Source organism: Carcharodon carcharias, chromosome 3 (assembly GCF_017639515.1).
Source record: "Carcharodon carcharias isolate sCarCar2 chromosome 3, sCarCar2.pri, whole genome shotgun sequence".
Taxonomy (NCBI): Eukaryota; Metazoa; Chordata; class Chondrichthyes; order Lamniformes; family Lamnidae; genus Carcharodon; species Carcharodon carcharias.
In genome coordinates this window covers 85,689,939-85,717,601 of record NC_054469.1, presented here as the reverse complement: position 1 = coordinate 85,717,601, position 27,663 = coordinate 85,689,939, and the positions used below count along the sequence as shown (strand labels likewise).

Sequence of the window (27,663 nt, the reverse complement as noted above, 5' to 3'; positions counted from 1 at the left end):
AGTATGAATTTGGATGCCATGTGTTCAGTTTATGCACCTAGCCTGGGAAAACCTTTGAATTACATTTTAAATTGAAAAAGCTGGCAAAGACTTGAGTTTGTTCTTCCAAGTGCTTTTTTTGAAGGAAATCTATTTCATAAATTTGACATTTCTGAAGATTTCCTTACAGCCTATGGATGTGATGTACTTCCTGATGCAATCAATTTGCTGTTTGTCTTTAAAAGTAAAGGTACAGCAATAACAGTACACTGAAATGTTTGTGTCAGCAGGCCTGCACATTTTCTGCTCCATTTCATAGAAAACGATCAGAGGAGAGTATGCTGGAATAAAAGTTTTCATGTTGAAGTTTATGAATTTACTGTTGGTTCCCCTGTTACAGAGTTCTTTGTATTTCTTTTGTGTATCAGAATTTTACGATGCCCTGAGTAATTATCACCCTAATATGTCTGCTTCAATTGTTGCTTAACAATATAGTGTTTCATAAAACTTAATTGTAAATTAGAAAAACTCATGTTCTCCCTCTTCCTTACCCCCCAGCATAAAGGAACACGTGCCATGCACATGACTTGTATGTGCATTTGAACTTAGTTATTAGATTTAAGGTTTGGTTGTTAATATTAACTGAAGCACGAGTAAGAAAGAAAGAGAATTACAACATTGCCTGAGGTAAAAGTGTACTGAGCTCCTGCATTAAAGATAAAAAGGGGGAAGGCTTGGAACAAAATAACACTTGAATTACTTTTTAGTCAATCATACAAGTAGAATGTCTATACAGTTTCCTGGTTAACCTTGCCTTTTTTTCATTTTAGGGAAACGGAAACATTGTCTGTTAATTCTCAATCAGCCTATGGACAATGATCAATTTCAACGCCTGTGGAGCAAAGGTATAGTTGAGATAAAAGTTGTTTGTAACTCGCTAATATAGTGGTTAACCAGTGCCATAATTCTTAGTAAATTAGTGCAAAATTAATGCATGCTCAGCAGTGCTGCGTGCATGAATGACTACTTCAGCGTCTGTGAGTTGATAATGGTACTGAACGCTGTGCAATCAGTGAACACCCCCACTTCTGACCTCATGCTTGAGAAAACGTCATTGCTGAAGCAGCTGAAGATGGTTAGACAATTTGGGATAGATCAGTGCTTCCCTAACTATTGTCCAAAATGACCCCCATTTTAACACTAGAAAATTAATGTGATCTCAGATGTCAGCAAAAACAAAGCAGCAATAGTCGTTTGGTAATACAGAACTTGAGTATTGCTGGAACAGTCAAATGAATTCCCCTTCCTTGACGTACATGTTGAGAAATCTGTCAGGGGATTCTCTATCATGGTCTACGGCAAGCCTACCTTCACTAGTCAATTGGGGTTCTTACAGTTCCACGCACTATGAGATTGGGCTTATCGGCAACCTTGTTAATCGGGCCTGAGCCACTTGCTGAATTAGGGTGCATCAAAGGCATCCTGTGGGATAATGGCTACCCTGAATAGATCATTTCGCACTGTATATCATGCAAACTCATGATAGACTGGGCCTAAGGCTGTCACTTTCGGCCCTGAAAAGTGGCCAGTCTACCTCAGATTACCCTGGAAGGGCAAGGTATCTCAAAAAAATTTGAGCAACAGGTGAAGCTAGCTGTTTTGCGCCGCTACTATGCAGTCGCACCATGAGTGGTATTCGCCACTAACAGGACGTTGCCATCAAGCCAAAAAGACATTCTGTCTATCACACAAATGAGTAATGTGGTATATGAATTTCACTGCCCGTGTGATGCTTGGTATGTAGGCTGTACGTTCCAAAGACTGGCGGATCATATCAAACAGCATTTCTCAGCCACTGTTCGCAATAAGCAGGGTACAGACTGCACCCAGCCAGCCTGTGCTTGCAAAACTCAAAATACAGTGTCCAACATTTAGTCAGCATTTACTAAATAATCCTCAGTGTGCTAAGAATTACGCTGAAAACCAATTTAAGATCTCAGTCGGGCTTGCAGTGTGGCGCATTAGCGTGTACTGGGAGCTACAAATATTAATACACAGGGCCCTGTTCTTTGCAGGCAGAAAGAGCATGTACATACATTGTGCCTGTTTCAGCTAAACAAAATAAGTGACAGCCATTCGCTGACTTATTCCTCAAGGCAATGCCTTGACCAATCAGGATCAAGCTGCCTGTTTTAAATTTCAGACAATGCTTGGCAGTTAACTGCCAGTCACTATCACTGGTGGATTCTCCATGGCAATGCCAGTTGCCAAACAATCAGTGTGGTCTTCCATGCTGTATAAATTGTTGTTTTCCCCTTATATTGGTATTCTTGCGAAGTGGCCTGATGAGTGCAAGAAGAAAAGGTTAGACATGTCTCTTTTTTCAGCAAAACAGCAATAAAGCAGCATAATAAACATTCAGTATAAAATTATTAAAGTTTGCATTATACGGATCAACATATAAGACATCATATAACTGTGAAAATCTGATATTTTAAAAGTATTTTGTAAAAATGTTAATATTTTTGTACTCATGTAAGTTTCAACCAAGCTGTCCATATTCCCGTGACAGAAGACTCATTGAAGCCCCTCTCCCTCTCACTCCCCCATATGTCCACTAATCAGGCCCTCTCTCCTCACCACCCATTCCCCGACACACTGTAATCAGACCCTCTCCCCACTCCCTCCCATACACAGCAATCAGTCTCTCTCCTCTCCCCACCCTCCACACACATTGTAATCAGGCTCTCTTCCACCTTACTCCTCCATACACTAATCAGCCTGTCTTTTAGCACCACAACCTCCCCCCATCACCCCCATCCCTCCACTTCCACCACCCCCCTCCCCTTTACTTGAGTGCCTCTGAAATAGAGTCTGTATAACAAGAGCAGTATAACACAGTAACGTTTTGGAGCTGCACTCATCTAGGCAATTGGTACGTATCCAATTGTATTCCTCATTTGTACCTTATGTTGAACAGGCCTTGGAGAGTTTATTGTCGCATAATGCCCAGCATCAGACCTGCTTTTTAGCAACAGTATTCATATGGCTGGTCCAGCTTAGTTTCTGGTCAGATGTTGAGGGTGGGGGAATTCAGCGATAGTAATGCCATTGAATGTCAAGGGGAGACGGTTAGATTCTGACTCATTGGAAATGGTCATTGCCTGGCACTTGTGTGGCACAAATTTTACTTGCCACTTATCAGCCTAAGTGTAAAAGTTGTCCAGGTCTTGCTGCATGCAGGCAACAACTGCTTCAGTACCTGAGGAGTTGTGAGTGGTATTGAATGCTGTGCAATCATCAGATAACATCCCACTTTTGACCTGATGATTGAGCCAAGTTCCTTGATGAATCAGCTGAAGATAGTTAGACCAGTTGGACTAGATGTTTGGGTTAGTCTATAACAGACCAAGAAATGGCTGAGAAAAATCCAAGTGATGGAGAGCTTTGGACACTATAGGTCCAAACTCTCAATTTTTTCTCTCAAGCATGATGCGGCATTTACCACATCATGCCTCAAAATGTCCATGTACTGTATCTTGATACTTTGCTTCAGCATTTACAAAAGAGATGGGTTCTCGCTGGGATTTAAGTCCTTATTTGGTTAAAAGCAAGATGATGCACATAATGTATTAAAGGATTAGCAAAGTTGGCTAAACTAAAGGAATACTAAGAATCCCACAAATCCAAACATATGGAGAGAATTTATTTTTGAATTTGTTCATGGAATTGGGGCATTGCTAGCCCTTATTGCCCACCTCTTGAGAAGCTGGTGGTGAGCCATTTTATTGAATAGCCGTGGTCTGTGTGGTATAGGTACACCCCACAGTGCTGCTAGGTGTAGCAGTTCCAAGATTTTTACCCAGCAATGATTTAGGAACAGGGCCATACTTTGAAGTCAGGCTGGAGGGAAGCTTGCAGTTAGTGGAGTTCTCACGTGTTGCCCATGTTCTTCGAGGCAATAGAGCTCACAGATTTCAAAGGTGCTGTTGAAGAAGCCTTGGTGAGTTACTGTAGTGAATTTAGTAGATTGTACGCACTGCATCCACTCTGTGTCAGTGTGGAGGAAGTGAATGCTTAAGGTAGTTGATGGAATGGAAATGTAGAAAGAAAATACTGGAGGCCCTAAAAATTATATTTCAGGATTCTGTTCAGAATGGAAATAATGTAAGGACAGAAGAAAAAAGGAGCAAGAGAAGGCCATTTGGACCCTTGAACCTGCTCCACAATTCAATAAGATCATGGCTGATTTCCAACCTAAACCCCACTTTCCTTCCTGTTCTCCATACACTGTAGAGTCCAAAAATCTATCGATTTCAGCTCTGAATAAACACAGCTGAGGATTTGCAGCTCTCTGGGATAGAGAATTCTAAAGATTTAGAATCTCAAGTGAAGAAATTTCTCCTCATCTCAGTCTTAAGTGACCAATGCCTAATCCTCAGACTATGCTCCTTAGTTCTAGACTCTTCAATCAGGGAAATAGCCCCTCAATGTTTTTCCTCTCAAGAATTCTCTGAATTATAAGTGTTACCATGAGAGATCATCTTTCTTCTGAACTCCAGTGAGTATAGGACCATTGTACTCAATCTTTCCTCATAGGACAACCCTCTCATCGCAGTCTGGTAAAACTTTGTTGTGGTCCCTCTAAAGCAAATATATCCCTTCCTAGGTGCAGAGACCAAAGTGGCACGCTGTACTCTGGATGTGATCTTGCCAACACGCTGTACTTTATTACTCTTGTATTCCAACTCCTTTGCAATAAAGAACAACATACCATTTACCTTGCTGCACGTGTGTGTTAATGTTCTATGTTCTATAAATATATGAACACCTAAATTCCTCCAAACATCAATATTTAATAGATTTTCACCATTTAAAATGTTCTTCTTTTAATTATATGTTCTTCTATTACCTATTTTCTTCAAACCAAAGTGAATAATCTCACATTTCCCATATAATCCTCCATCCACCACCTTCTACCCTATTCATGTAACTTGTCTATACCCCTCTTCAGAATTTTTGTGCTCTTCTCCTAGCTTACTTTCCCACCTAGTTTTGTATCTCCAGCATACTTGGAGTCAGACTTAGCATGCATTACACTTGGTCCCTTCCAAGTTATTACTATAGATTGTAAATGTGTCAGAGGACTAGAGAGTGACCAATATAATACCTATTTTCAAAAAGAGGTAAAAAGCTTACATGGATAATTACAAGCCAGTTCGTTTAACATTTCTGGTTGGGAAAATTTCAAAACCTGTAACAAGAGTTACAATTATTAAGCACTTTGAAGAGAAAATCATTAGAACCAGCAATAAATGTTGATGCATAACAAACACAATGGCGTTCCCCTCTTGTATTCTTTTGAGTTTAGAGAACAGAAAACATTTACTGTAACTTTGCAAGTTCATATGTTCTGATCTTCCTATCCCCATTTCAACTGCTGTTAGTGTTGCACAAAATCATCATAAACACATTAAATGGAGATTTTAAAGAATCTTACTCATTTTCTAATGCCTTTTGTGAAAGCAAAGTGATGCCAATTTTTTTGTTAATCAGATTGTGCATATCTGGAATCATTACACTTCAAATAGGTCACCAATGTTGTGTTTTCTTGTATTCAGGCACCAACTATCATTTATTGCATTAAACAATTTATTAGCTAATTAAAAGAGTGTTTCAACAATAATTAACAGTCACTTATTTCACTGAAGTGTGTGCACTGGCTTAATGCCATTAATACTTCAAAACATTAAAAAATTAGACTAACTGTATTCACTTAAGATCTTGTGAATTGACAGTAGATATCTTGTGACTTTATGATAACCTTTGTGATACCTTAGGCACCACAGACAGAACAATCAGTCAGCTTATGAAATGTGAAAATATTAGGCTATGTGAAATCAGGGTTTTTTAATTGCATGACAATGAATTGTGCAACAATTATTTGTCATTGGGCAATGAACTCGGCTGCAGCTGTATCCCCTTTCAGTCAGTCAGCTAAGTATTGACAATAATTATAAAGCAAAAAAAAGAGGATACTACTCCAATGGTATTTATTCACACAGCTCTTTTGTAATTGAGAGAGAAAGAAAAACTGAGTTATTTTTTCAGAGGGTCACAGAAGTTATTTGAAAACTTTGATTGTATTGCCTCTTTAAAAGGGGTTACATGTATGACTTAAAGAACTGAAAATCTTCATTTAAGTGCCTAAATTTAAATATATCTGCACGTGTTTTGTAGAATGCATGAAGGAATGGGAGATGAATTTGTCATTTAGCCTATTGAGTTAATTCTTTCTATAGACCTTGTACAATTTTCCCCATATTGGACTCAACCCAATATATTTAATTTCTATTTTTTACCAAATTTTCTAATTTGGAACATAACCAACCCATAGGCAAAACTTTCAAGGAAGTCAAGTCACATATTTATTTAACCCGTGGTACTAAGATAACTAGGAAAAGTTCAGAATGTCAATTTAACATTATATTTGTGCTCCTCAACTTTGACCAAATTATATTTCCGAGTGCCCAGTGGCAAGGTTTTCCAAGAAGTATTTTATTATGAAAGTTTAGGCTAACCTGAATAAACTTAAACTCCATTTCTAATCACCTGTTTCTCTTGCCTTGAAAGGAGCTAATTAACATATTAGTTGAATGCGTCTTCTGCATTCGCTGCTCCCTATGCAGTCTCTTCTATACTGGGGAGACCAAACGCAGACTGGGAGACCGCTCTGCGGAACACCTTTGGTCTATTCACAAGCATGACCCAGACCTTCCTGTTGTTTGCCATTCCCACCTGCTCTCATGCCCACGTGTCTGTCCTTGGCCTGCTGCAATGTTCCAGTGAAGCCCAATGCAAACTGGAGGAACAGCACCTTATCTTCCGATTAGGCACTTTACAGTTTTCCGGACTTAACATTGAGTTCAACAGCTTCAAACCATGAACTCTCTTCTCCATCTACACCCATTTTTTTATCTTTTTTTTCAAAATTCATTTTTATTTTTTATCCACTTATTTTTATTTTTTATTCATTTTTATTTTCATTCATTTGTTCATTGTTTTTATCCCCTTTTTTTAATCCCTCCTTTCTTATCCCACTTTCAATCCTTTTTTTCCCCCCACCACCGCTCCCTCTCCCCAACCTATCCCCACATGGGCCATCTGTTACTTTTTCATGTTGTTCTTTTCAGAGTGCTTACCCTTGTCCTGCTATTATCACATTTTGCTTTCTTACCTTCATTCCACTATCATCACCCTTTTTAGCCCTTACCACTACCATGAACACTCCCTTTGTCCTTTTGTTCATGAAATCTTTGTCAATCTCTCCTTTGCCCCCCTTATCTCTGACCTTCTATCCAGCTTCACTTGCTTCACCACCCCCCACCCCCTTAAACAGTACAAATTTCATCATGTTTCTACTTCTCTGTAGCTCTGAAGAAGGGGCATACGGACTCAAAACATCAACTCTGTTTCTCTCTCCACAGGTGCTGTCAGACCTGCTGAGTTTTTCCAGCATTTTCTGTTTTTATATTAGCTGATTTGTTGGAATTCCATTCTGCTCACTCGGAAAACAAAATTGTTCTGATCTATAGTCTCACTGAGACTTTTCCTTGTGTTTTCTAGTTCTGTAATCAATTTCAGTAACTTACATCTATTTCTGCATTCCTGTGCTTTTTATCATATTTTTTTCTTTTCCCATGACAATTTTATTTAACAATTTTACTTTCCTTCCTCCTGCCCTGAAAGTATTGATTACTTGCTGAGGACAGTTCCACTGAGTAGAATAGAATTCCAATAAATCAGCTAATATTTCAGCCCAAATGGCCATTATTCATGCCTGAGCCTTGACAGGATTTTTGACTGTGGTTTACAATCTAACCAAGTCCAAACTAATTTCTATTCCATTTTATATTTGGCATATAAAGGGAATTTGTTATCAGGCTTCTCAAAGACTATAAATGATAGAATTTCAATTGACTTAGTCCAATTCTCAGATAAGTGTGCAGTGTACCAGCACTCTTGAACCTATGTTGATCTAATGGATTTAGGATGCATTCTTTAAACGTTGCTCTTGTATTTGCAATTTAGATGCAAATACAATCATTGATCATCTCAATGAGTATAATAATCATAAATCAAGCTTAAGTGGACAGTGGAGGTTCCTGCATCTTTTGTTTATGTTTAAGCATGAAAAATAATGATTGCATTAATTAAACTTTCAGTATCCTTTAACTTATTTTATTTCAGTAGAACTCATTTAAAATATCCAGCATCTGAAAAAGGGAAAGGAAAACAATTTTGTTTGAAAGTACCAAGTTTTAGTTTGTTATTCTCTTGCAAATTTTGTGATTTGTGGAAGATGTTTTTCATCCTTTACTTTAACATAGCATGCAGAAAGCTAGTATTAAAAACAACCCATTCAAATGGTGGGACTCAGAAGAGAATTCTAAGTGTTGGAGTCCAAGTATTGAAGGTTGCTTATGATATGGGAACTGTATCACAATATGAGTTCTCACCTAGAGAAGAAAAAGGTTAAGGGAAGTTGGAGGAAATATCGGAGGAAGAGAAAAGTAATGAAACATTATGCGACTGAGGCTGGGAGCTCAACATTTAAGGCATTGAACTCCCCACCTCCCATTCCGTGTAGTGATGAGCTAAAAACTGTGTTAGGTGTAACCAATAACAAAATGTAAGTGAGTTACAGCCGGTGAGAGAAAACCTGAGAGAAAATGCCTGTGGTCTGAGAAGGAAAAGTGAGTAGAGGAAGAGACCTTGATCTGTCAGAGATGCCCCAGCCTGTGAAAGAAAATGTATTACAACAGAAGGGAGGACAAGTTGTATAGGTGTATGAGCAGAGTAAAATCATGTACACAGTTGCGGAGTGGACAATATGCATCTCTGATGCCCCTCAAAGCTTTTACACTATTCACTTATATCATGATTGATCTGCATCTTTTTTTTTATTTGTTCATGGGATGTGGGCGTTTACACCATCTTTACACCATCTACTGCCTTAGTCCATAAGCTTTAATACTCTTGCTTAACAAAACTATCAACCTCAGTTTTGAAATCTTCAATTGACCTAGACTTAACAGTTTTGTGGGCTGAGAATTCCAGATTTCTGCTGCCTTTAGTATGAAGAAGTACTTTCTCACATCACCTGTGAACTGTTTAGGCTGGAATAACTGGAGGTTATTCCCTCTTGTTCTAGACACCACACTGGACAGGATAGTTTTTCCTCTATCTACCCGATCAATTCTATTAACCATCTTAACACTCATAGATTCATAGACGTTTGTAGCACAGAAAGGGGAGGCCATTTGGCCCATTGTGCCCGCGCTGGTCAACAAAGATCTGACAGTACTAATCCCATTTTCCAGTGCTTGGCCCATAGCCCTGGAGGCTATGACAACTCCTCAATTTGATCACCCTTGAATTTTATTTATTCAAGGGAATACAAATCTAGTCCATGCAATTTGTCCTCCTAATTTAACTCTATAAGCCCCAGAATCATTCTAGTGAATTTGCACTGTAACTCCTTCAAAACCAGCAAACCTTTTTGAGGAGTAGTGCTCAAGAGTTGCGCACAGTACTCCAGATAGGCTCTAACTAAAACTTTATTTCACTATAACTTTTACCTGCTGATTTTTAAGACCCTTTGCAATAAAGAAATAAGCAGAGAAATAAGCTCCAAATTAGAAATTATTTTATTGTAAATTATTTTATGTTTCTGACATAACATAAGACCTCACACTGTACATTTTTATATACTCATTGCTATTTCTGAACTTTAAACCTGGGTCTTGGTTGCACAGTGGCTGAACCTATGTCTGTCTGTGACTCCAGAACAAAAGAAGCTACTTTACCTCTGAGGAGCCACTAAGGATCACCTGGGGCCTGCACAGCCCAACTTTAAAGAGAACTTTACAAAGGCCATATGCACCTGATAACCCAGGAGACAGAAGGGTCTCCTAAGACAGAGGATCTCCTAAGACAAATAGCCCCCTCAAGCATTCCTTTCAACTCATGATGGCTGGGACATTTAGCAGTCTTTGAGACCCAGCTGAATTCCAGATGGTGAATATCCTTTGTTGAAGTCTTGGTGGAGAAGTGTGGGTCATGTGACCTAGGCCTCTGGTTTGTGGAACAAGTAATATTGCCTTGCTAAACTGTATAGCTCAGTCTGCTGCTTTAACATCTGACTAGTAAGCCACATGGAAGGAGCTCTGGCCAAGTTGGACAACTGGCTCCATCTACCCTGCTTCTGTTGGGAGTTCAGTGCCATCACCTAAAGAACTGATTCATCTCTGCGTGCCTATTTAATATGCAAAGTAAACACCAGAAAAGTGAATTCTATAACATTGGTTTTCAGCCCACCGACCTCTGTAAAGGAATACCTCATTGGACTATGATTCTGGACTCTCGAGCTCATGTGAATCAATATTTATGTTCTCTGTGGTTTCTGTACTGGAAAGCCTTCATTTCCTTATCTCTTTCTTTACTGCCTGAGTGTGGATGTGAAGTTGCAAACTCCCCTACTCGCGTTTTGAGTGTGTCCAAATAAACAAACCCTCTGAGTTCATCCGATTTCGGATTTGCTGCGGGGTTATCAATAGAAACTTGGATCGCACAAAAATCAAGGGGTTGGAGAAATACGCCACTGCTTATAAAGAAGGAAACAAATCAAAACACCTTTCTGTTTATGGGCAGGTGGTGAGAGGAGAAATTAGTGCTGTTTAAATTAACCCCTTTCCTGTCCGTAACAACTTGTATTGTAAAGTTTATTTATTGTTTGTTCAAAACCTGTGGAATCTTGTGGTGTTATTCACTTAGTAAGCATCTTAATTCTCAAACTCTGTCTACTTCAAGCAAAACGTTGTTGATCCTTAACTGGATCTCCCCTACAACCCGGGGACTGGCTAAGGATCGTAACATAAACTGGGGGCTCATTGGGATCTCAAATCCACAGAGAAACATGAGTGCTGATACTTGCTGAGGGTTAAGGTTGATAAGATTTCTATGGTGAATTTTACTATACTAATTGAAAAGCAGGAATGGCTTTGTCAATTGCTAAGACTTTGCTAGAGAGGGAAGATTTAATCCTGAGTGATTTGCAGTGATTAACCAAATCAAGGTTAATCGAATTAGCAGAAAAGGTAAAGCAATAGTTAAAAGCAGGGGCTAAAAATGCAGAAATAATGAAGATAACAGCACAGCATCTGGGATAGGAAGAAGGGAAAGTTCGTCCAGATTGCAATCCTATTGAGTTGGCTAGAATTCAGTTGCAGATAAAGCAGCTTGAACTTGAGAAGGAAAAATAAATAAAGCAGCTTGATGTAGAAAAGAAGAAATTGAAATGCGGAAGCTTGAATTGGAAAAAGAGATAAAAGAAAGGGCAAAAGAAATGGAAATATGAAAGCTTGAGTTTCAAAGAGACAAAGAAATCAGACACCATGAACCGGCGATAAAAGCTTAGGTCACAGAGTGAAAGAAAGTCTAGTGGTTTGGATGAGGAATCATGTCCCATTCAGAGCTTTGATACATCAAAGAGTCTTCGGCTGTTGCCTAAATTCATTGAAGATAGGATAGAGAGAGATTTTATCTCCTTTGAAAGATGGCTAACCAACTAAAGTGGCTAGAGGACACACGGGCTCTCATTTAGCAAAGCGTTTTGGTTGGTAAGGCTATGGATGTGTATTCGAAGCTTTCAGAAGAACAATTTTCAGATTGAGAGATAGTTAAAACTGCAGTACTTAATGCTTAGAAGCTTGTCCCTGAAGCATATCAATTGAAATTTTGTACTTAAAAGGAAAGACTGAATGAGACACAGAATTTGCTAGAGAGAAAGAAATGTGGGACTGATGGTTTCAATTCCTGAAGTTAGAACAACATTTTGAGAATGTGAGGGAGCTAACGATACTGGAAGAGTTTCGAAATAGCGTCCCAATAGCTATTCGCTCACACCTGGAAGACTGTAAGGTTTCTAAGTTATGAGAAGGAGCAGTTCTGGAAGATACGTATGATATATCACTTGGCAGCAAGGGGGCAGTAGATCTCCAATTGTAAACCCATAGGGAAGCTGGAGGAACAGAAAATAGTCTAGCTTTATGGAGAAGGGTGAAGATGTTCCAGTCAAAAAAAAGTGATAGTGTAGAGGATAAAAGTAACGTAAAGAAAAATGCTTTTATTGCTATAAGACAGAGCATCTCAAAGCCCATTGTTGGAAGCTGAACAGTAAACCAGTGGCAGTTAAATGAACACTTAAGTAGCCTGTAGAAGAGGCTGTACCAAATGGAAATTAATATTAAAACCATAGTAATAGCACAGGTGAAATGTGCTCCCTTGGAACCCACTAAAAAGAGGGATCTGGCTCAACATAGTCGAGGTGATTCTTTCTTAAACACTGCTAAAGGGAGTCAGGCTGTTGGAGGTTCTAGATGTTTTGCCTCAAAGGGAGAAGTGTTCCCTTACTCCTCCAAAAAAAAAGTAAACAGATTAATATTTTGAGAGGTACCGTGGCAGATCAGTCATTGATGGTGGCTGATGATGCAATTTGTGTTCCAGATGGTATGATGAAAGAAAAGTATTAATAGTGGATTTTGATGGGATTTATGAACCTGCTCCCTTGTGTAAAGTCAGTTTATGAAGTGACTTAGTGAACGGCCTTGTTATTGTGGGAATTATTCCTAGTTTACCTGTGGAAGGGATAGATTTTATTCTGGGTAATAATTTGGCTAATGAGAGGCTTATTTTATCAAGAAAGGTTAAACAGGAGTTTGGAAGGATGAGAGTTGATCTTATTGAAACATGTAAGATCCTGGGGGGATTTATGGTAGATACTGGGAGGATGTTTCCACTTGTGGGAGGGACTAGAACCAGGGAACACAGTTTAAGAATAAGAGGTGTACTGTTAACAAAGAGATGATGAGATATTTTTTCTCTCAAAATGTCATTATATGGGGAATTCTGTTCCCCCAAAAGGAATGGAGGCTGGGCCATTGAATTTATTCAACACGAAGTTAGACAAATTTTTGATAGACAAGGGAGGCAAGGATTATTGGGGAAGGCAGATGGCAAAATGGAGTTGAGACTACAACCAGATCAGCCATGCTCTTATTGAATGGTGGAGCAGGCTCAAAGGGCTGAATGGCCAACTCCTGCTCTTAAGTTCTACGTTCCTAAATTCCTACCCTTGATTTGATATTAGTTCCCCCCATATCTCTGGTACTGTAGTCTCTTCCTGTACTGTGAAGAGTAAGAGTACGCACTAATTGGTCAAGTTATATATCTCATTTACCTGAATGACGTACAACTTCTGTGTTCTTTCTATATATCTGTGCTGATTTGGATGCCTAAGTTGTGGTAATATAATTATGGTATTATTCAGCAGAAGATACTATTGTATGATTTCCTTGCTTTTTGTTTTTTGGTATATTTTGTCACCAAGTGGACGAGAGCTGAACCATGTCCAGTGTAGTCCATCTTTTTTGAACCACCCAAAGCACTGTTGATTTATTATGTTTATTATTTCTGACTAAAAATTGCTGACCACCTTATATTTGCTAGCATTGTGTATAACAGCTTCTGTTTCCAAAAGTTGAAAGTAAAGTTGCTCATGTTCATCTTTGCTTTTTCTTTTTGTCTGTTTTTGAAGCTGTTGTTCGCGCATGTGCTGATGGTGGAGCAAACCGACTATACGAGCACACCGAAGGAAGGTGGGAAAGGTAAATCTATTAACTGCCCTGTTATTTGTTTTTAACAATCTGCTGTAGAAGTGTGTAATGACAGGTTGTCCAATCTTTCTAAAAGAAAGAAACATTCCTGTGTAAAAGTAATTCTGTTCTGATCATTATATGTAAAGGAAGCACTTATCAGTTAAAAAATTGAAGACGGGCCAGGGGCCTTTTACTCCAATAACTTGCTTCATAAGCCAGTATCACTATTCACTGATGACATTCACTGTTGTCACGGGTGATGAATGTTCATATTTCCAGAGCTTGAAAAATATTTAAGCACTCAAGCTTGAAGAAATTTACAAGTTGCACCTACAATTCTGTTTCTTGATTATCAGTTCAATTTTTTTTCCTTCACTATAAAATAATTTTCACTTTAGCTGTGAATGTGTTAAGTATACGCCAACAGTTAGGGGTAGGATAGGGGTGGTGTGGGGAAGGCACGTGTGTCTGTCAGGTGTGACGGCTATGTTGCGAACTGAGCACCAAATAAAGAGCATAAAATAATATCGAACAAAAAGCTATGTTTGCCTTTTAATTCCTAGTTAGGGGAAATTTTAATTTTCAGAATTTAAATTGAGGTAAAATAGGCGGTTTTGCCAGTTCCATCTGAAAATGCTGGAAGTGCACAGAGAGTCAGTTAGCATCTGTAAAATGAAGATAGGTTATTAAGTCATGTTTTGATATGACAGGCACTGATTGATCAATTTATTTCCAGCATTTTCTATTTTTATTTCAGATTTATAACCCATCCTTTTTATTTTTCATCTACTCCGATAATTACGTTGAATGAAAAATGATAAAGGAATGATATGATTTTAAAATATATTTTGTATTCCCTATTGCTTTGAATAACTAAAATTCTTGCGAAGAATAGAAATTAAGGTTCCAGTGAACTCTATAGTACAATGAGTATTTCCTAAAACTTACAGGCTAATCTCTGGAAGTACTAGAAACCTACTGATTCTAACTGGCAGAGTTATTCTAACAAATAATGTTTTCTCCAATCTGTGTTGCTGTATTTCCTTTGATTTTGGGAAATATAGTGCCCTGCATAAAAGACCAATGTTGCTATCAGTAAGTGCTTAATCCACATGCATTCATACAAATATTCTTGTTAACAGAGATCATCAGCAACTTGTAGATTTATGTTCCCTTTATCTTTTTTAAGAACTTAAAACACCCCAATTTGAAATTTGACATTAATATTTAATTTGACAATTTGTAAAGAGTCACTTGCTGGCAACTACCGTAATCTTTTTTTTAACTATTTGGCACCTCACTTTATAACATGCAGAAAGTTTGTAATATTTATCGTGGCACTCACCTCTCTCAACTCCTCCACTGTTGCTAAATTGTAAAATTGCTTGCCTGACAGCCAGTACTGGATGAGCAGGAATGACCTCCAGTTAACTATTGGGAAGACTAAAGGCATTGCCTTTGGTCTCTGTCGCAAACTCTGTTCCCTAGCCATGGACTCCATCCTCTTGCTGACAACTGATTGAGGATGAACCAGACGGTTCATAATATGGGAGTCATATCTGGCCCAAGATGAGCTTCTGATCACATATTTGGATCACCACTAAGACAATCTATTTCTACCTCTGCAATGTTGCTGCTGTATCTCAACTCATCAGCTACCAAAACCCTAATCTATGCCTTTGTTACCTCTAGATTTGACTATTCCAATGCAGTCCTGGCTGGTCTTCCACATTCTACCCTTCCTAAATTTTATATCATCCAAAATTCTACTGACTGTGTCTTAGTTCAAATCAAATCATGTTCACCTATAACCCATGTGCTCATTGACCTACATTGGCTCCTGGTCAAGCAACACTTCAATTTTCAAATCCTCATCCTTGTGTTCAAATCCCTATAAGGCCTTGCCCCTCCCTATCATTGTATTTCCTTCAGCTCAACAACCCTCCAAGATACCTGTGCTCCTTCCATTCTAACCTCTTGAGCATTCCTGATTTCCTTGGTGGCTTATGCCTTCAGTTGCCTTGGCCTAAAGTTTTGGAATTCCCTCCCTAAACTTCTCGCCTCTCTAAACACCTTTAAGCCCTTCCTTAAAGCCTTTCTGTTTAACAAAACATTTAGCTACCTGTACTCATGTCTTCTTATGTGACTTGGTGTCAAATTTTATTTATAACACTCCTGTGAACTACCTTGGGACACTTTACTACATTAAAGACACTATGTAAATATAAGTTGTTGTTGCCTTTTTCATGTGTAGTTACTACCAGAACAAAGTTTAGAGTCTAATCACTGAAAATTCATATGATTTTGCGATTGGTGCAGGAGCTAGGTTGAAAAATAGCTTGGTAATAGTCTAAGCACATTTCTGGCATATTCCTGAAACAAGCCCTGCATTTATCTGCTATTAGGACTAATCAAATAGGTTTGCATTAAGTCCAACTGAGGGACAAAACATTTGTGATGGCCCATGTGCTTTTGGGGAAAACATATTTTAGGTTGGGGTTCCTTTTAAGAACTATATTTATCTATGAGATGATTTCTGGTAAAGCACATCGCTTCCAGTAATTGGTCATGTGACCAAGTTACCTGGGAGATAAACATTTGATAAAGGGTCAACAGGAGGTTAATTATAGGGGGAGTAGACTGTGTGTGTTTGTGTGTACCTGTTTTCAAGCAGTTTTTCTTTTGTTTAGAACAAACTGGCTACAGAGCAGGCAACATCTCTTTCCAGCAGAATTCACTTGAAATTCTGAGTGCTGACTAAAAGAGTTTAAAAGTCTTGGTAAGGGAAGGATTCCTCTAATAGTGAGTCAGACATCTGGGATAGCCAAGCTAAGAAGAGACAGTTTTAACTGCAAAACCCCAGAATTAAAGAACATTAGAGCTAGGAGAATTCTAAGCCAAGGTGGCTATGCTTAAGACGTTAGTGAAGCCTGTGTTGAACTGGAAGTCTAAAACCAAGTGATGGATGGAGGAGATTTGATGGGAAAATCTTACTGGAGATATGTGGAATGCCCAAAAAATCTCAACCCTTACATGAATCTTCGAAGCAGTATTCAGACCAAGTGATTATTCTTCCAATTTTTGGTAAGGATCTGACTTGAGGTATAGAGGGTGTAAATCAAATAGGTGTAGAAGGAAATATGAGTTAAAAAGTTTGGCTCACATGGTCAGGAATGCATTTGGAATTCTATCCATATTTCCGTAGCTATATCTTCAGAGGGATATTGATGTTTCCAGTAAAAGTTCTGTTGGTAACGTTCTCTGCCAGTGCTCAAACAGAGGAAATTTTTGACTGCTGATAGGCAGAATTCTCTAATAAGTTCTAATTTTTCTGCCGTCTTGGAAGTTGTCACTTTATCTACACTTTAATTGCATTACAGACTTAAAGAGTTATATTTTAACTGCTGCATATTCCAGAAACATCAACCAACACAGATAAAGCAGGCCAAGGGCAAGGAAAAGCAGCATAAAGCAGGCCAGGAATTGATTGAAGCAGTGTAAAGCAGGTCGGGGGTCGACCGAAGCAGGGTAAAGCTGGCCGGGGGAGGGTGGGGTGAAGCGAAGCAGACAAAGTGGGCCTGGGGTGGAGCAAAGCAGCAGAAAGTAGGTCAGGAGCAGAGTGAAGCAGGCTGGGAGTGGACTGAAGCAGCATAAAAGAGGTGGAGAGTGGAGCGAAGCAGGGTAAAGCAGGTTGGGAGGGGAGCGAAACAAGGTAAAGCAGGTCGGGAGTGGAGTAAAGTAGGCCAGGAGTGCCGTGAAGCAGCCTAAAAAGAGGCCAGGAGTGAAACGAAGCAGGGTAAAGCAGACTGGACTGGAGCGAAGCAGGGTAAAGCAGATCTGGAGTGGAGCAAAGAAGGGTAAAGTAGGCCAGAGTGGCACGAAGCAGGGTAAAACAGGCCAGAGTGGAGCGAAGCAATGTAAAGCAGGCCGGGAGGGGTGCAGGACAGAATAAAGTGGATCCAGAGCGAAGAAGAGCAGCATAAAGCGGGCTGGAATTGGAGAGGAGAAACAGAAAGCAGGTCAGGATCGGAGCAGGCTCTCCTTCTGCTGTGAGTCTGAACCGAACGGGAGAGCAAAAATAAATCATGATGCGACATCAGAGGAGATGGAGTCATATGTGGTGTGTATACTTGTAAGCTTTTAAGTTAATGTAAATCAATAATGAAGTTAAGACGTAATTACTTAATTAGTATAAGAACAGAAAACTAAAGCCAATTTGATTTTTCATATAATTAAATCAGTGTTCAATAATAGGGGATAGGAACAATAAAGAAGTCTGAATTTTTCATTAAATTAAACTCTGCATACCTTGGCTTGACCCTGAGCTGCATGTGAGAACATAAATGTTTAAGGGTTAAGGACACCCATCACCCAACTATTCTTACTATGGAGCTCCAAGTGGCCAGCAGTGGTCATAAGGGTACTATGCCTTCTGTGTTTCAGGTGCATTCTTGTGTACTTGCACTTGTACTCTCACCCTCTGAGGTTCACATTGCTGTCTCACCATCAGGAATTGCATGGCCTCCCTAGTACCCTGCGACCTCCACGGTCGCCACCGCAATGCGGGCCAGGATGTGGAAGTATGACACCCTTCGCTGGTCTTTGCACTTTCTTTGTTGTTGTGCACTGTCTTCTCCTGAAAGTGCAAAAAGGAAGACTTAGTTTCCCATGGAGACAAACACAACATCTATACTGGTGAGGGTCTACAAATGCCCCCCAGATATGGCCTTGTAGACCACAAGGAACTTTGTAGTGGTCAGCAAAGATAGATGGGTGCCTTTCCACAAGATGCGATCTTGGATAAGCTGCTGTTTGACCCTTTGCCATCGACTAGGTTGTCACTCCCTCTCCACCAAGCATGTCCTCTCGTTTTGTCACATGCAAGCTCCAAAGGAACTCACTTTGGCTACTGAATCAGGTCACTGACATGCTTGTGGCTCTGGGTACAGGTTCAGGGTTGATCCCACAGCTGCTGACCTTCTCTGCAATGTCCATCCAGGCTAGCTTGGTCAGTTCCTCCTGTCTTCTGTTCCTGGGGAGAAGGATCTCCTGCCTTGCTCTTGCAGCTTGGAGCCTCCTGGGTTGGTCATTTTCCATTATTGCTCTAGCCTTCAAGTGAGCTCCTTGAATGGTTCAAACCTTCAGTCAAAGGAGCAGGAGCAGGATGGATCAAGGTGGCAGCAGCAAGGAGGAGCCCCTTGTTCAGCAATGAATCCACAGCTGACAAGCCCTTAAAAATGGCACCAGCACTGCCACGGCATCAGCTGAAACTGACCTTGCCTCTTGAGTTCCCACCTTACGCCCAGGCTCGGACAGCCCCTATCTCTGCCTCATGTTCTTTCATTGGCTACCCACCATGAGATTGGGTGTGTCTGGCTGCTGAATGACCAAATGGAAAGTGTGCTCACTTCTGGTGACACTGCCATGACCTTTGCTATTACGACAAAATTCAGCCAAAGGGTATCAGGAAAGATAGGGAACCAAAGAAAGGAAGATGGGTAGCAGTAATGATTAACATCAACAATTGAGAACATTACAGTGCTGGAGAGAGAGGATGTCCTCAAGGTGTCAAGGACAAAAGCTATTTGATTAGAGCTAATGAGCAATGGTGTTGTCATTACGTAGCCATCAATATATATAGATATAGAGGAAGAAATTTGCAAGGAAAACTCAGAGAGGTGCAAGACTTATAGAATAGATATAATGGATGACTTTAATTATCAGAATGTGGACTTGGGTGGTAAAGGGCAGAGAGAGGCAAGAGTTTCTAAAGTGTGTTCAGGAGAATTTTCTACGCAAGCATATTTCCAGCCCAATGAGCAAAGAGGCATTGCTGGATCTGGTACTGAGACATGAGATGGTTTAAGTATCAGAACATGTAGGGGATTGTGATCATTGTATCAGAAGGTTTGGATGGAAAAGAACAAGGAGCAATATGGAGTAAGAATAATTAATTGGGGCAGAGCAAAGTTCAATGGGATGGGAACAGATCTGGTCCAGATAAATTAGAATCAAAAATTGGCAGGAAAAAACTAACAGAGCAATGGATTACCTTTTAAGGGGAAATAGTTTGGACACAGTCAAGATGCATTCCCATGATGGGGAAAAGTAGGGCAAACAAATACAGGGTGAAAAGGTGATAAAAGGAGGAGTGAGGTTGATTGAGGGCCTAACAGCGAAATTATGCATGGAAGCTGAGGTGCTAAAGAATACTTTGCACCTATCCTTTCCGAAGAAGAGGACGCTGGCCCAGATCATAGTGAAGACGAAGCAGTGAAGACCACCGGATAGTTTTAAAGTTGATAAAGAGGAGTTATTCGATATGTACTTAAAATAGATGAGCCACCAGGACAGGATGAGATGTATCCCAAGGACATTAAGGGAAGTAAGGGTGGAAATTGCAGAGGCACTGACCATAATCTTCCAATTCTCCTTTAAATATAGGGGTGTTTCCAGAGGACCGGAGCATTGAAAATGTTACACCTTTGTTCAAAAATGGGGTATAAGGATAAATGCAGCAACTGCAGTCCAGTTTAACCTCGGTGAAATGATAATTCAGGATCAAATTGACAGTCGCTTGGACAAATGTTGGTTAATTAAAGAAAGCCAGCAGGGATTTGTTAAGGCCAAATTGTGTTCAATTAAATAAAAGAAAAATACTACAGATGCTGGAAATCTGGAATAAAAACAGAAAATGCTGGAAAAGCTCAGCGGGCCTGGCAACATCTGTGAAGAGAGAAAGAGTTAAAGTTTTGAGTTTGTATGACTCTTCAGAGCCCGTTAAGCCTGTTTCTCTCTCCACAGATGCTGCCAGACCTGCTGAGCTTTTCCAGCAATTTTTGTTTTTTATTTGTGTCTAATTAGCATGCTTGAGTTTTTTGAAAAGGTAACCGAGAGGGTTGCTGAAGGTAATAATAATGATAATGGCATTTTATTTAGGAGGTAAGATTGCAGCTGAAGACTGAATTGCAGTGTGACTTGGATTGAAAAATTCATATCTAAATTAAATAATGAGGTTAAAAATGTGCAAACATGTAACAATCATGTAACAGAAACAGACAAACAAATTCAACAGGTAACAGGGAAGTGGTGGACAGCATATTAAGGGAAAGGTAATGTTGAATTAAAACTATATTAAAATTACATACAGTCCACTATTTATATATTACAAGCACTGAAGTGCATGTAAGTTTCATCATTTCAGTACTTTATTGAGGATCAAACGATGTCAGGAATAGGACTACATTGGTACCTTGCTTTCTTGTATTCATCCGTGGGATGTGGGCATTGCTGGCTAGGCCAGCATTTATTGTCCACCCCTAATTTCCCTTGAGCAGGGGGTGGTGAGCTGCCGTCTTGAACTGCTGCAGTCCATGTGGTATAGATACACCATAGTGCTATAGAGAGGAGTTCCAGGATTTTGCCCCAATGACACTGAAGGAATGGCGATATATTTCCAAGTCCAGTGGCTTGGAGGGGAACTTGTAGGTGGTGGTGTTCCCACGTGTCTGCTGCCCTTGTCCTTCTAGATGGTAGTGGTCCTAGGTTTGGTAGGTGTTGTCTAAGGAGCCTTGGTGAGTCCCTGCATTGCATTTTGTAGATGGTACACACTGCTGCCACTGTGCATCGGTGGTGGAGGGATTGAATGTTTGTGGATGGTATGCCAATCAAATAGGCAGCTTTGCCCTGGATGGTGTCAAGCTTCAAGAGAGTTATCGGAGCTGCACTCATCCAGGCAAGTAGAGAACATTCCATCACACTCCTGACTTGTGCCTTGTAAATGGTAGACAGGTTTCAGGGAATCAGAAGGTGGATTATTCGCCACAGGATCCCTAGCCTCTGACCTGCTCTTGTAGCCCTAATATTTATATGGCTAACCCAGTTCAGCTTCTGGTCAATGGTAACCCCACAAGGATGTTGATAATGTTAATGATGATAATGCCATTGAATGTCAAGGGGCGATGGTTGGATTCTCTCTAGTTGGAGACTGTCATTGCCTGGCACTTGTGTGGCGTGAATGTTACTTGTCACTTTTCAGCTTGGATATTGTCTAGTCCTTGCTGCATTTGAGTGGGAACTGCTTCAGTATCTGAGGAGTCACGAATGGTGCTGAACATTGTGCAATTATCAGCAAACATCCCCACTTCTGACTTTATGATGGAAGGAAGGAGTGGGTCGATTCAGGACCTAACAGCAGAATTATGCATAAAAGCTGAGGTGCTAAAAGAATACTTTGCACTTATCTTTACTGAAGAAGAGGCCCAGCTCTCCCGATTTTGGCACAAGGCCCCCAGATGTTAGTAAGGAGGACTTTTCAGGGTAAACAGGTAAGTTTGTCATTGACGTTTCCAGTGCCTAGGTCGATGCAAGATGGTCCATCCATTTTCGCTCCTTTTGGAGTTCATAACAGTTTGACACAACTGAGTGCTAGGCCATTTCAGAGTGACTTAAGAATCAATCACATTGCTGTGGGTCTGGAGTCACATGTAGGCAAAACCAGATAAGGACAGCTTCCTTCCCTAAAGGGCATTACTGAACTAGGTGGGTTTTTAGACTTAGACTTCTAATTCCGGATATTTATTGAATTCAAATTCCACCATCTGCCAGAGTGGGATTCAAACCCATGTCCCCAGTGCATTAACCTGCATCCCTTGGTTACTAGTCCAGTGACAATACCACTGCGCCACCACCTCCCTGAGGGATGCTCTGCATCCTATGGGGTAATGTGGTTGAGGTGGTGTGCATGGACTTCGAAAGGGCATTTAATAAATTGTCACATATAGGCTTGTCAGCAAAGTCAAAGCCAATGGAATAAAAGGGACAGTGGTAGCATGGGTGTGAAATTGGCTGTGGGACAGTAAACAGAGTGTATTGGTGAATGGACGTCTGCCTTTTTTGATGTATATTAATGACCTGGGCTTGTACATGGCACAATTTCAAAGTTCGTGAATGACCAAGAACTTGGAAATATTGTGAACTGTGAGGAGGATAGTGATAAACCTCAAGGGGACATGGACAGGCTAGTGGAATGACGGACAAGTGGCAGATGCAATTTTGTGCAGATAAACATGAAGTGATTCATTTTGGTAGGAGGAACAAGGAGAAGCATTATAAAATAAAGGATAAAACTCTAATGGGGTGCAGAGGCAGAGAGATTTGGGAGTATATATGTGCACAAATTATTGGAAGTGGCAGGCCAGTTGAGAAAGTGGTTAATATAGCATACAGGATCCTGAGCTTTATAAATAGGAGATTAGAGTACAAAAGTACGGAAGATATGATAAATCTGTATAAAATACTAGTTTGTCCTAAACTGGAGTATTGTGTCCAGTTCTGGGCACCACATTTGGGATGGATGTGAAAACATTAGAGAGGTTGCAGAGAAGATTCATGAGAGTCGTTTCAAGAATCAGGAACTTCAGTTATATGGTTAGATTGGAGAAACTGGGACTGTTCTGCTTGGAGAAGAGAAGATTAAGAGGAGATTTGCTAGAGGTGTTGGTTGGGGGGAAACTCTTCCTGTTGGTGGAAGGATTGATAACTAGAGGACACCGATTTAAGGTGGTTGACAAAAGAAGCAATGGTGACTTGAGGAAAAGCTTTTTTATGCAGTGAGTGCTTAAGCTCAGGAATGCAATGCAGAGTGTGGTGGAGGCAGATTCAGTCAAAGTCTTCAAAAAAGAATTAGATAATAATTAGAGAAAAAAATGTGCATGGCTACAGGGAAAAGGCAGGGGAATGGTAAGAGGTGAGTAGCTCTTACAGGGAGCTGGCACAGACATGACAGGTTGAATAGATTCCTTCTGTGCTGTGATCATCCTATGATTCAATGAAGGAATGTGACTACTGAAAAAAAAAGCTTGAAGCAAACTCAGAGGACATTCCCACTTCCCTGAAGTATTTTATATGGAAAAGGCTGTCTGAGATTTTATTGAAAAATTTATTATTTATGCAACAAATGAGAACTAGGTCTGACTACTTTTAGTTCCTCTAATCAGTATTTCAAAGTATAGACAAATGAATGCCTGCCAAATCATTCTTTAACAGCTGCAAAATTTAAGCAATTGACTTTAATAAATTATCAGCCATTGTTGAGACAATAGTGTCTGACACACATATTCAATTAGCAACCACCGAATGACCGCCGTGAACAACAGCCATGTAGCACCTGTACAGATTGTACTGTTGGTAAGAATTGAAAGTGTTAAGGGCATGAATTCTCTAATGATTCACAGGAGTAGCATTTTCGCAGAAGTTGAAGAAACTGCTGGGAATAAAAGAGTTCACGACTGCTTCAGGCCAGCCCTTGTCTAACACCAAGGACAATCTCTAACTTGAGTGTCGACCGTGGCTTAGTTAGGTAGAACTCTCATCTCAAGTCCCACTCCAGAGACTAGAGCACAAAAATCCAGGCTGATACACCAGTGCAATAGCAGGTGCGTCACTACTGGGAAAAAAAATGTAAATATGTTTTTATATATTCAGTCTACAGTTATGTTATTAGATGCAATATGACATGGAGCATTCAGGTGCAGTATACTTCCAATTGCCTGTGATTTACTGATCATTGTAGTGCACTGTTTGTTACTAAGCTAATTGCAAAATGTTTAAATTGCTCTAGAGCTTTTCCTTTCCCTACCTTTCTCCAGTCCCAACAATTCCCCCTCAAATCCTCCATTCATCTGACTCCTTTCTCTTGAATATCTTCTGTCCTTTCCTCAATCATTTGTGGTAGTGTTTCCAGCTGCACAGTTCCATAAAGCCTTTCCTTCCCTCTCCTTTTAAGATCCTCCATAAAACCATCTTCTTTAAGTTTTTGCTCACATCTACTAACCTTTCCTTCCTGAGCTTAGTGCTCATATTTCTCTGTGTTAAAAGCGCTACCTATACCAATGTTCAATTTTTGTAGATGGTTGGGAGTTTACAAGTGATGCTGTAAACAAGTTGAGGGCAGGGCACATTAGGGTTCATTTCACGGTCAGATGCTGAAGAAAATGAGATTCAAACAATGCGGGAGATGTGGATAATGAGAATAAGAGGAAGTGGCTGGACCTGGCCTTATAGATTGGCTACAGAAATAGTAGTATGGAGGGAATGGCCACGACTATGAATAGGTGAGTTTATATGGAGGAAAATATATTCTTAGTGTCTTCTTGTTGAAGAGTAATTTAACTTCCAGGCACTACCTCAGGTTCCTTTCCAAAATACTCTTCTTTCAGTCTATCTGATGCCTCAGTACCAAACAATTGTCTGCAGTGATTTCAATAAATCAGGCCCCCTTTCCTCTAAATTCACCATTCATATTCTCAACAGCCATTTTCCTCCACATAAAGAAAGAAAACAAAGTCAGGTGATGTGGAGGATGGGAGTAGATGATCTCTATGATGGCGAGGAGTAGAAAAGCTTATTTCAAGGTCATATTGGGTGCCATGTTTACAAACAGTCTGGTTCAAACTGAGTCAGTGATCATGAAAGGGATGGAATCAGTGACGTGGGTATTGTTTGTGGTGGGGGTTTAAAAAGATGGTATTTGCCTTCTCGATTTACTGGAAATAATTGCAGTTTATCCAATAATCCAATAGATTTTTTTTATTCATTCATGTGATGTGGGCGTTGTTGACAAGGCCAACTTTTATTGTCCATCCCAAATTGCTCTTGAGACAAGCAGTCTGACAAGACAGGAAGTACAAGGGTCGAAAAAGACTCCAAAGAGGTATAGTTATCTCTGTAACCCTATCTATAACCGCCTTAAGTCCTACAAATCTCCAAGATCTCCAAACTCCTCCAATTCTGACCTCTCACATATCCTCAGTTTCCTTTGCTCCGTATTGGCAGCCATGACTTCAGCTGTCTGGTCCTTAAACTCTGCAATTCCCTGTCTAAACCTATACAACCCATCTTCTCTTCTTGAAGTCCATCCTTAAAACCGCCTTCTTTGATCAAGCTTTTGGTTATCTGCTCAAATGTCTCCTTATGTGGCTCAATGCCAGTTTTAATTGATAATGTTTCTGTGAGGTGCCTTGGGATGTTTTAACATGATGACTTACGATAGATCCTTTGGAGACTTAAGAGGTAATGATGTGTAACCAGGAAGAGAAACAATTGCTGATAATGCTGTGGCTACATTTGAAGGATTAAGAGTGGACCTGGATGAGGGCAGTTTCACGGAGTTGGACAATGGAGAAGAAATGTTGGGGAATGATGCTGTGGTTGGATATGTCCAAGGCTGCAGACCAGTCAAGGTGAGGGAATGGAGGGATAAAATACTAGTCACAGAGAATGTCAAAAAAGGTGCATTTACTTTGCCCAGTGTAGTCTATAAGCCACCAACTGGTTGGAAAGATGAAGAGGAACAAATTTGCAAGCAAGTTACAGAGAGGTGCAAGCATTATTGAGAGTTACAATGGAGGACTTTAATTATCCGGATATAGAAAGGGGTGGTAGTGGTGTAAAGGACAGAGAGAGGAAAGAGTTCCTAGAGCTTGTTCAGAAAAAAATTCTAAAGCAGTATGTTCCCACTCCAGTGGGAAAAGCACTGCTGGACTTGATTCTTGGGATTGGGGTAGGCCAAGTGGATGAAGTGTCAGGAGAACTTTAGGGAACAGTACTAATTGTATAATAAGGTTTATGATAGATATGGAAAAGGACAAAGAGCAAGAGTAAGAATAATTGACTGGGGGAAAACCAACTTTAGTGAAGTAAGAATGGATCTGGACCGAATAAATTGGAATCAAAGGATGGCAGGAAAAACTGTAACTGAACAATGGGATACTTTTACCAAAAACCTTTATAGTTTCGGCACAGTCAAAGTATAATTCCACAAAGGCAAAACAGGGCAAACAAATCCAGAGCTCCTTGGATGGTGAAAGAGGTAGTGATTAAGAGGAAGAAGAAAAAGTGTGCTTATGAGAAATATAAGGCGGATATTACAATTGAGAACCACATTGAATGTAGAAAGTTCGGAGAGGAAGTGAAAAGACAAATAAAAGAAGCAAAGAGAGGATATATACACTAAAAGGGTGGTAAGAGGAGTGGGACCAATTAGGGATCAAAAAGGGGATTTACGCATGGAGGCAGGAAGCATAGCTGAGGTGTTAAATTATTACTTTGCATCTGTCTTTACCAAGAAAGAAGATTCTGCCCAGGTCATTGTGAAAGAGGAGGTAGTTCTTGAAGGGTTTAAAATTGATAAAGAGGAGAAATTGGATAGGCTGTCTGTACTTGAAGTTGATAAGGCTACCTGAGCTGGATGAGATCCATCCAAGGATACTGAGGAAATTAGAAGTGGAAATTGTGGAGGCACTGGCTATAATTTTCCAGTCTTCCTTAGGGGTGGTGCCAGAGGACTGGAGAATTGCAAATGTACACCCTTGTTCAAAAAAGGGTGTAAAGATAAACTCAGCAACCACAGCCAGTCAGTTTAACTTCGATGGTGGGGAAGCTTTTAGAAACAATAATTTGGGACAAAATGAATAATCATTTGGGCAAATGCGTATTAATTAAGGAAAGTCAGCACGGAGTTGTTAAGGGAAAATAATTTTTAATTAACTTTTTGGTTTTTTGAAGAGAAGGTTGAGGAAGGTAACACTGTTGTTACACATGGACTCCCAAAAGGCATTAGATACAGTGCTGCACAACAGACTTATGAACAAGGTTATAGCTCCTGAAATAAAAGAGACAGCAGCAATATGATTATGAAGTTGGCTGAGTGACAGGAATCAGAATAGTGGTCAATAGATGTTTTTTGGGCTGGGGGAAGGTTTGTCGTGAAGTTCCCCAGTGTTGGCCTTGCTCGTCCTGATTTATATTAATGTCCTGGACCTTGGTGTACAGGGTGCAATTTCAAAACTTGAAGGTGATATGAATCTTGGAAGCATTGTGAACTGTGAGGAGGATGGTGTAAAAATTAGAGAAGTCATGGACAAGTTGGTGGAATGGGCGAACGAGTGGCAGATGTGGAGAAATG

General features: G+C 40.1%; 1 protein-coding gene across 4 annotated transcripts in view; it reads left to right on the top strand.

Moving 5' to 3' along the window:
- Positions 1 to 27,663, top strand: part of tpk1 (thiamin pyrophosphokinase 1) — a 382,816-nt gene that overhangs the window by 98,906 nt on the left and 256,247 nt on the right. For all 4 annotated transcript variants that reach the window (XM_041184542.1, XM_041184540.1, XM_041184541.1 and 1 more), the window contains 2 exons: positions 810 to 884; positions 13,637 to 13,706. In XM_041184542.1, coding sequence (XP_041040476.1) covers positions 810 to 884; positions 13,637 to 13,706 — 145 coding nt within the window. The remainder of the gene's footprint in view (positions 1 to 809; positions 885 to 13,636; positions 13,707 to 27,663) is intronic.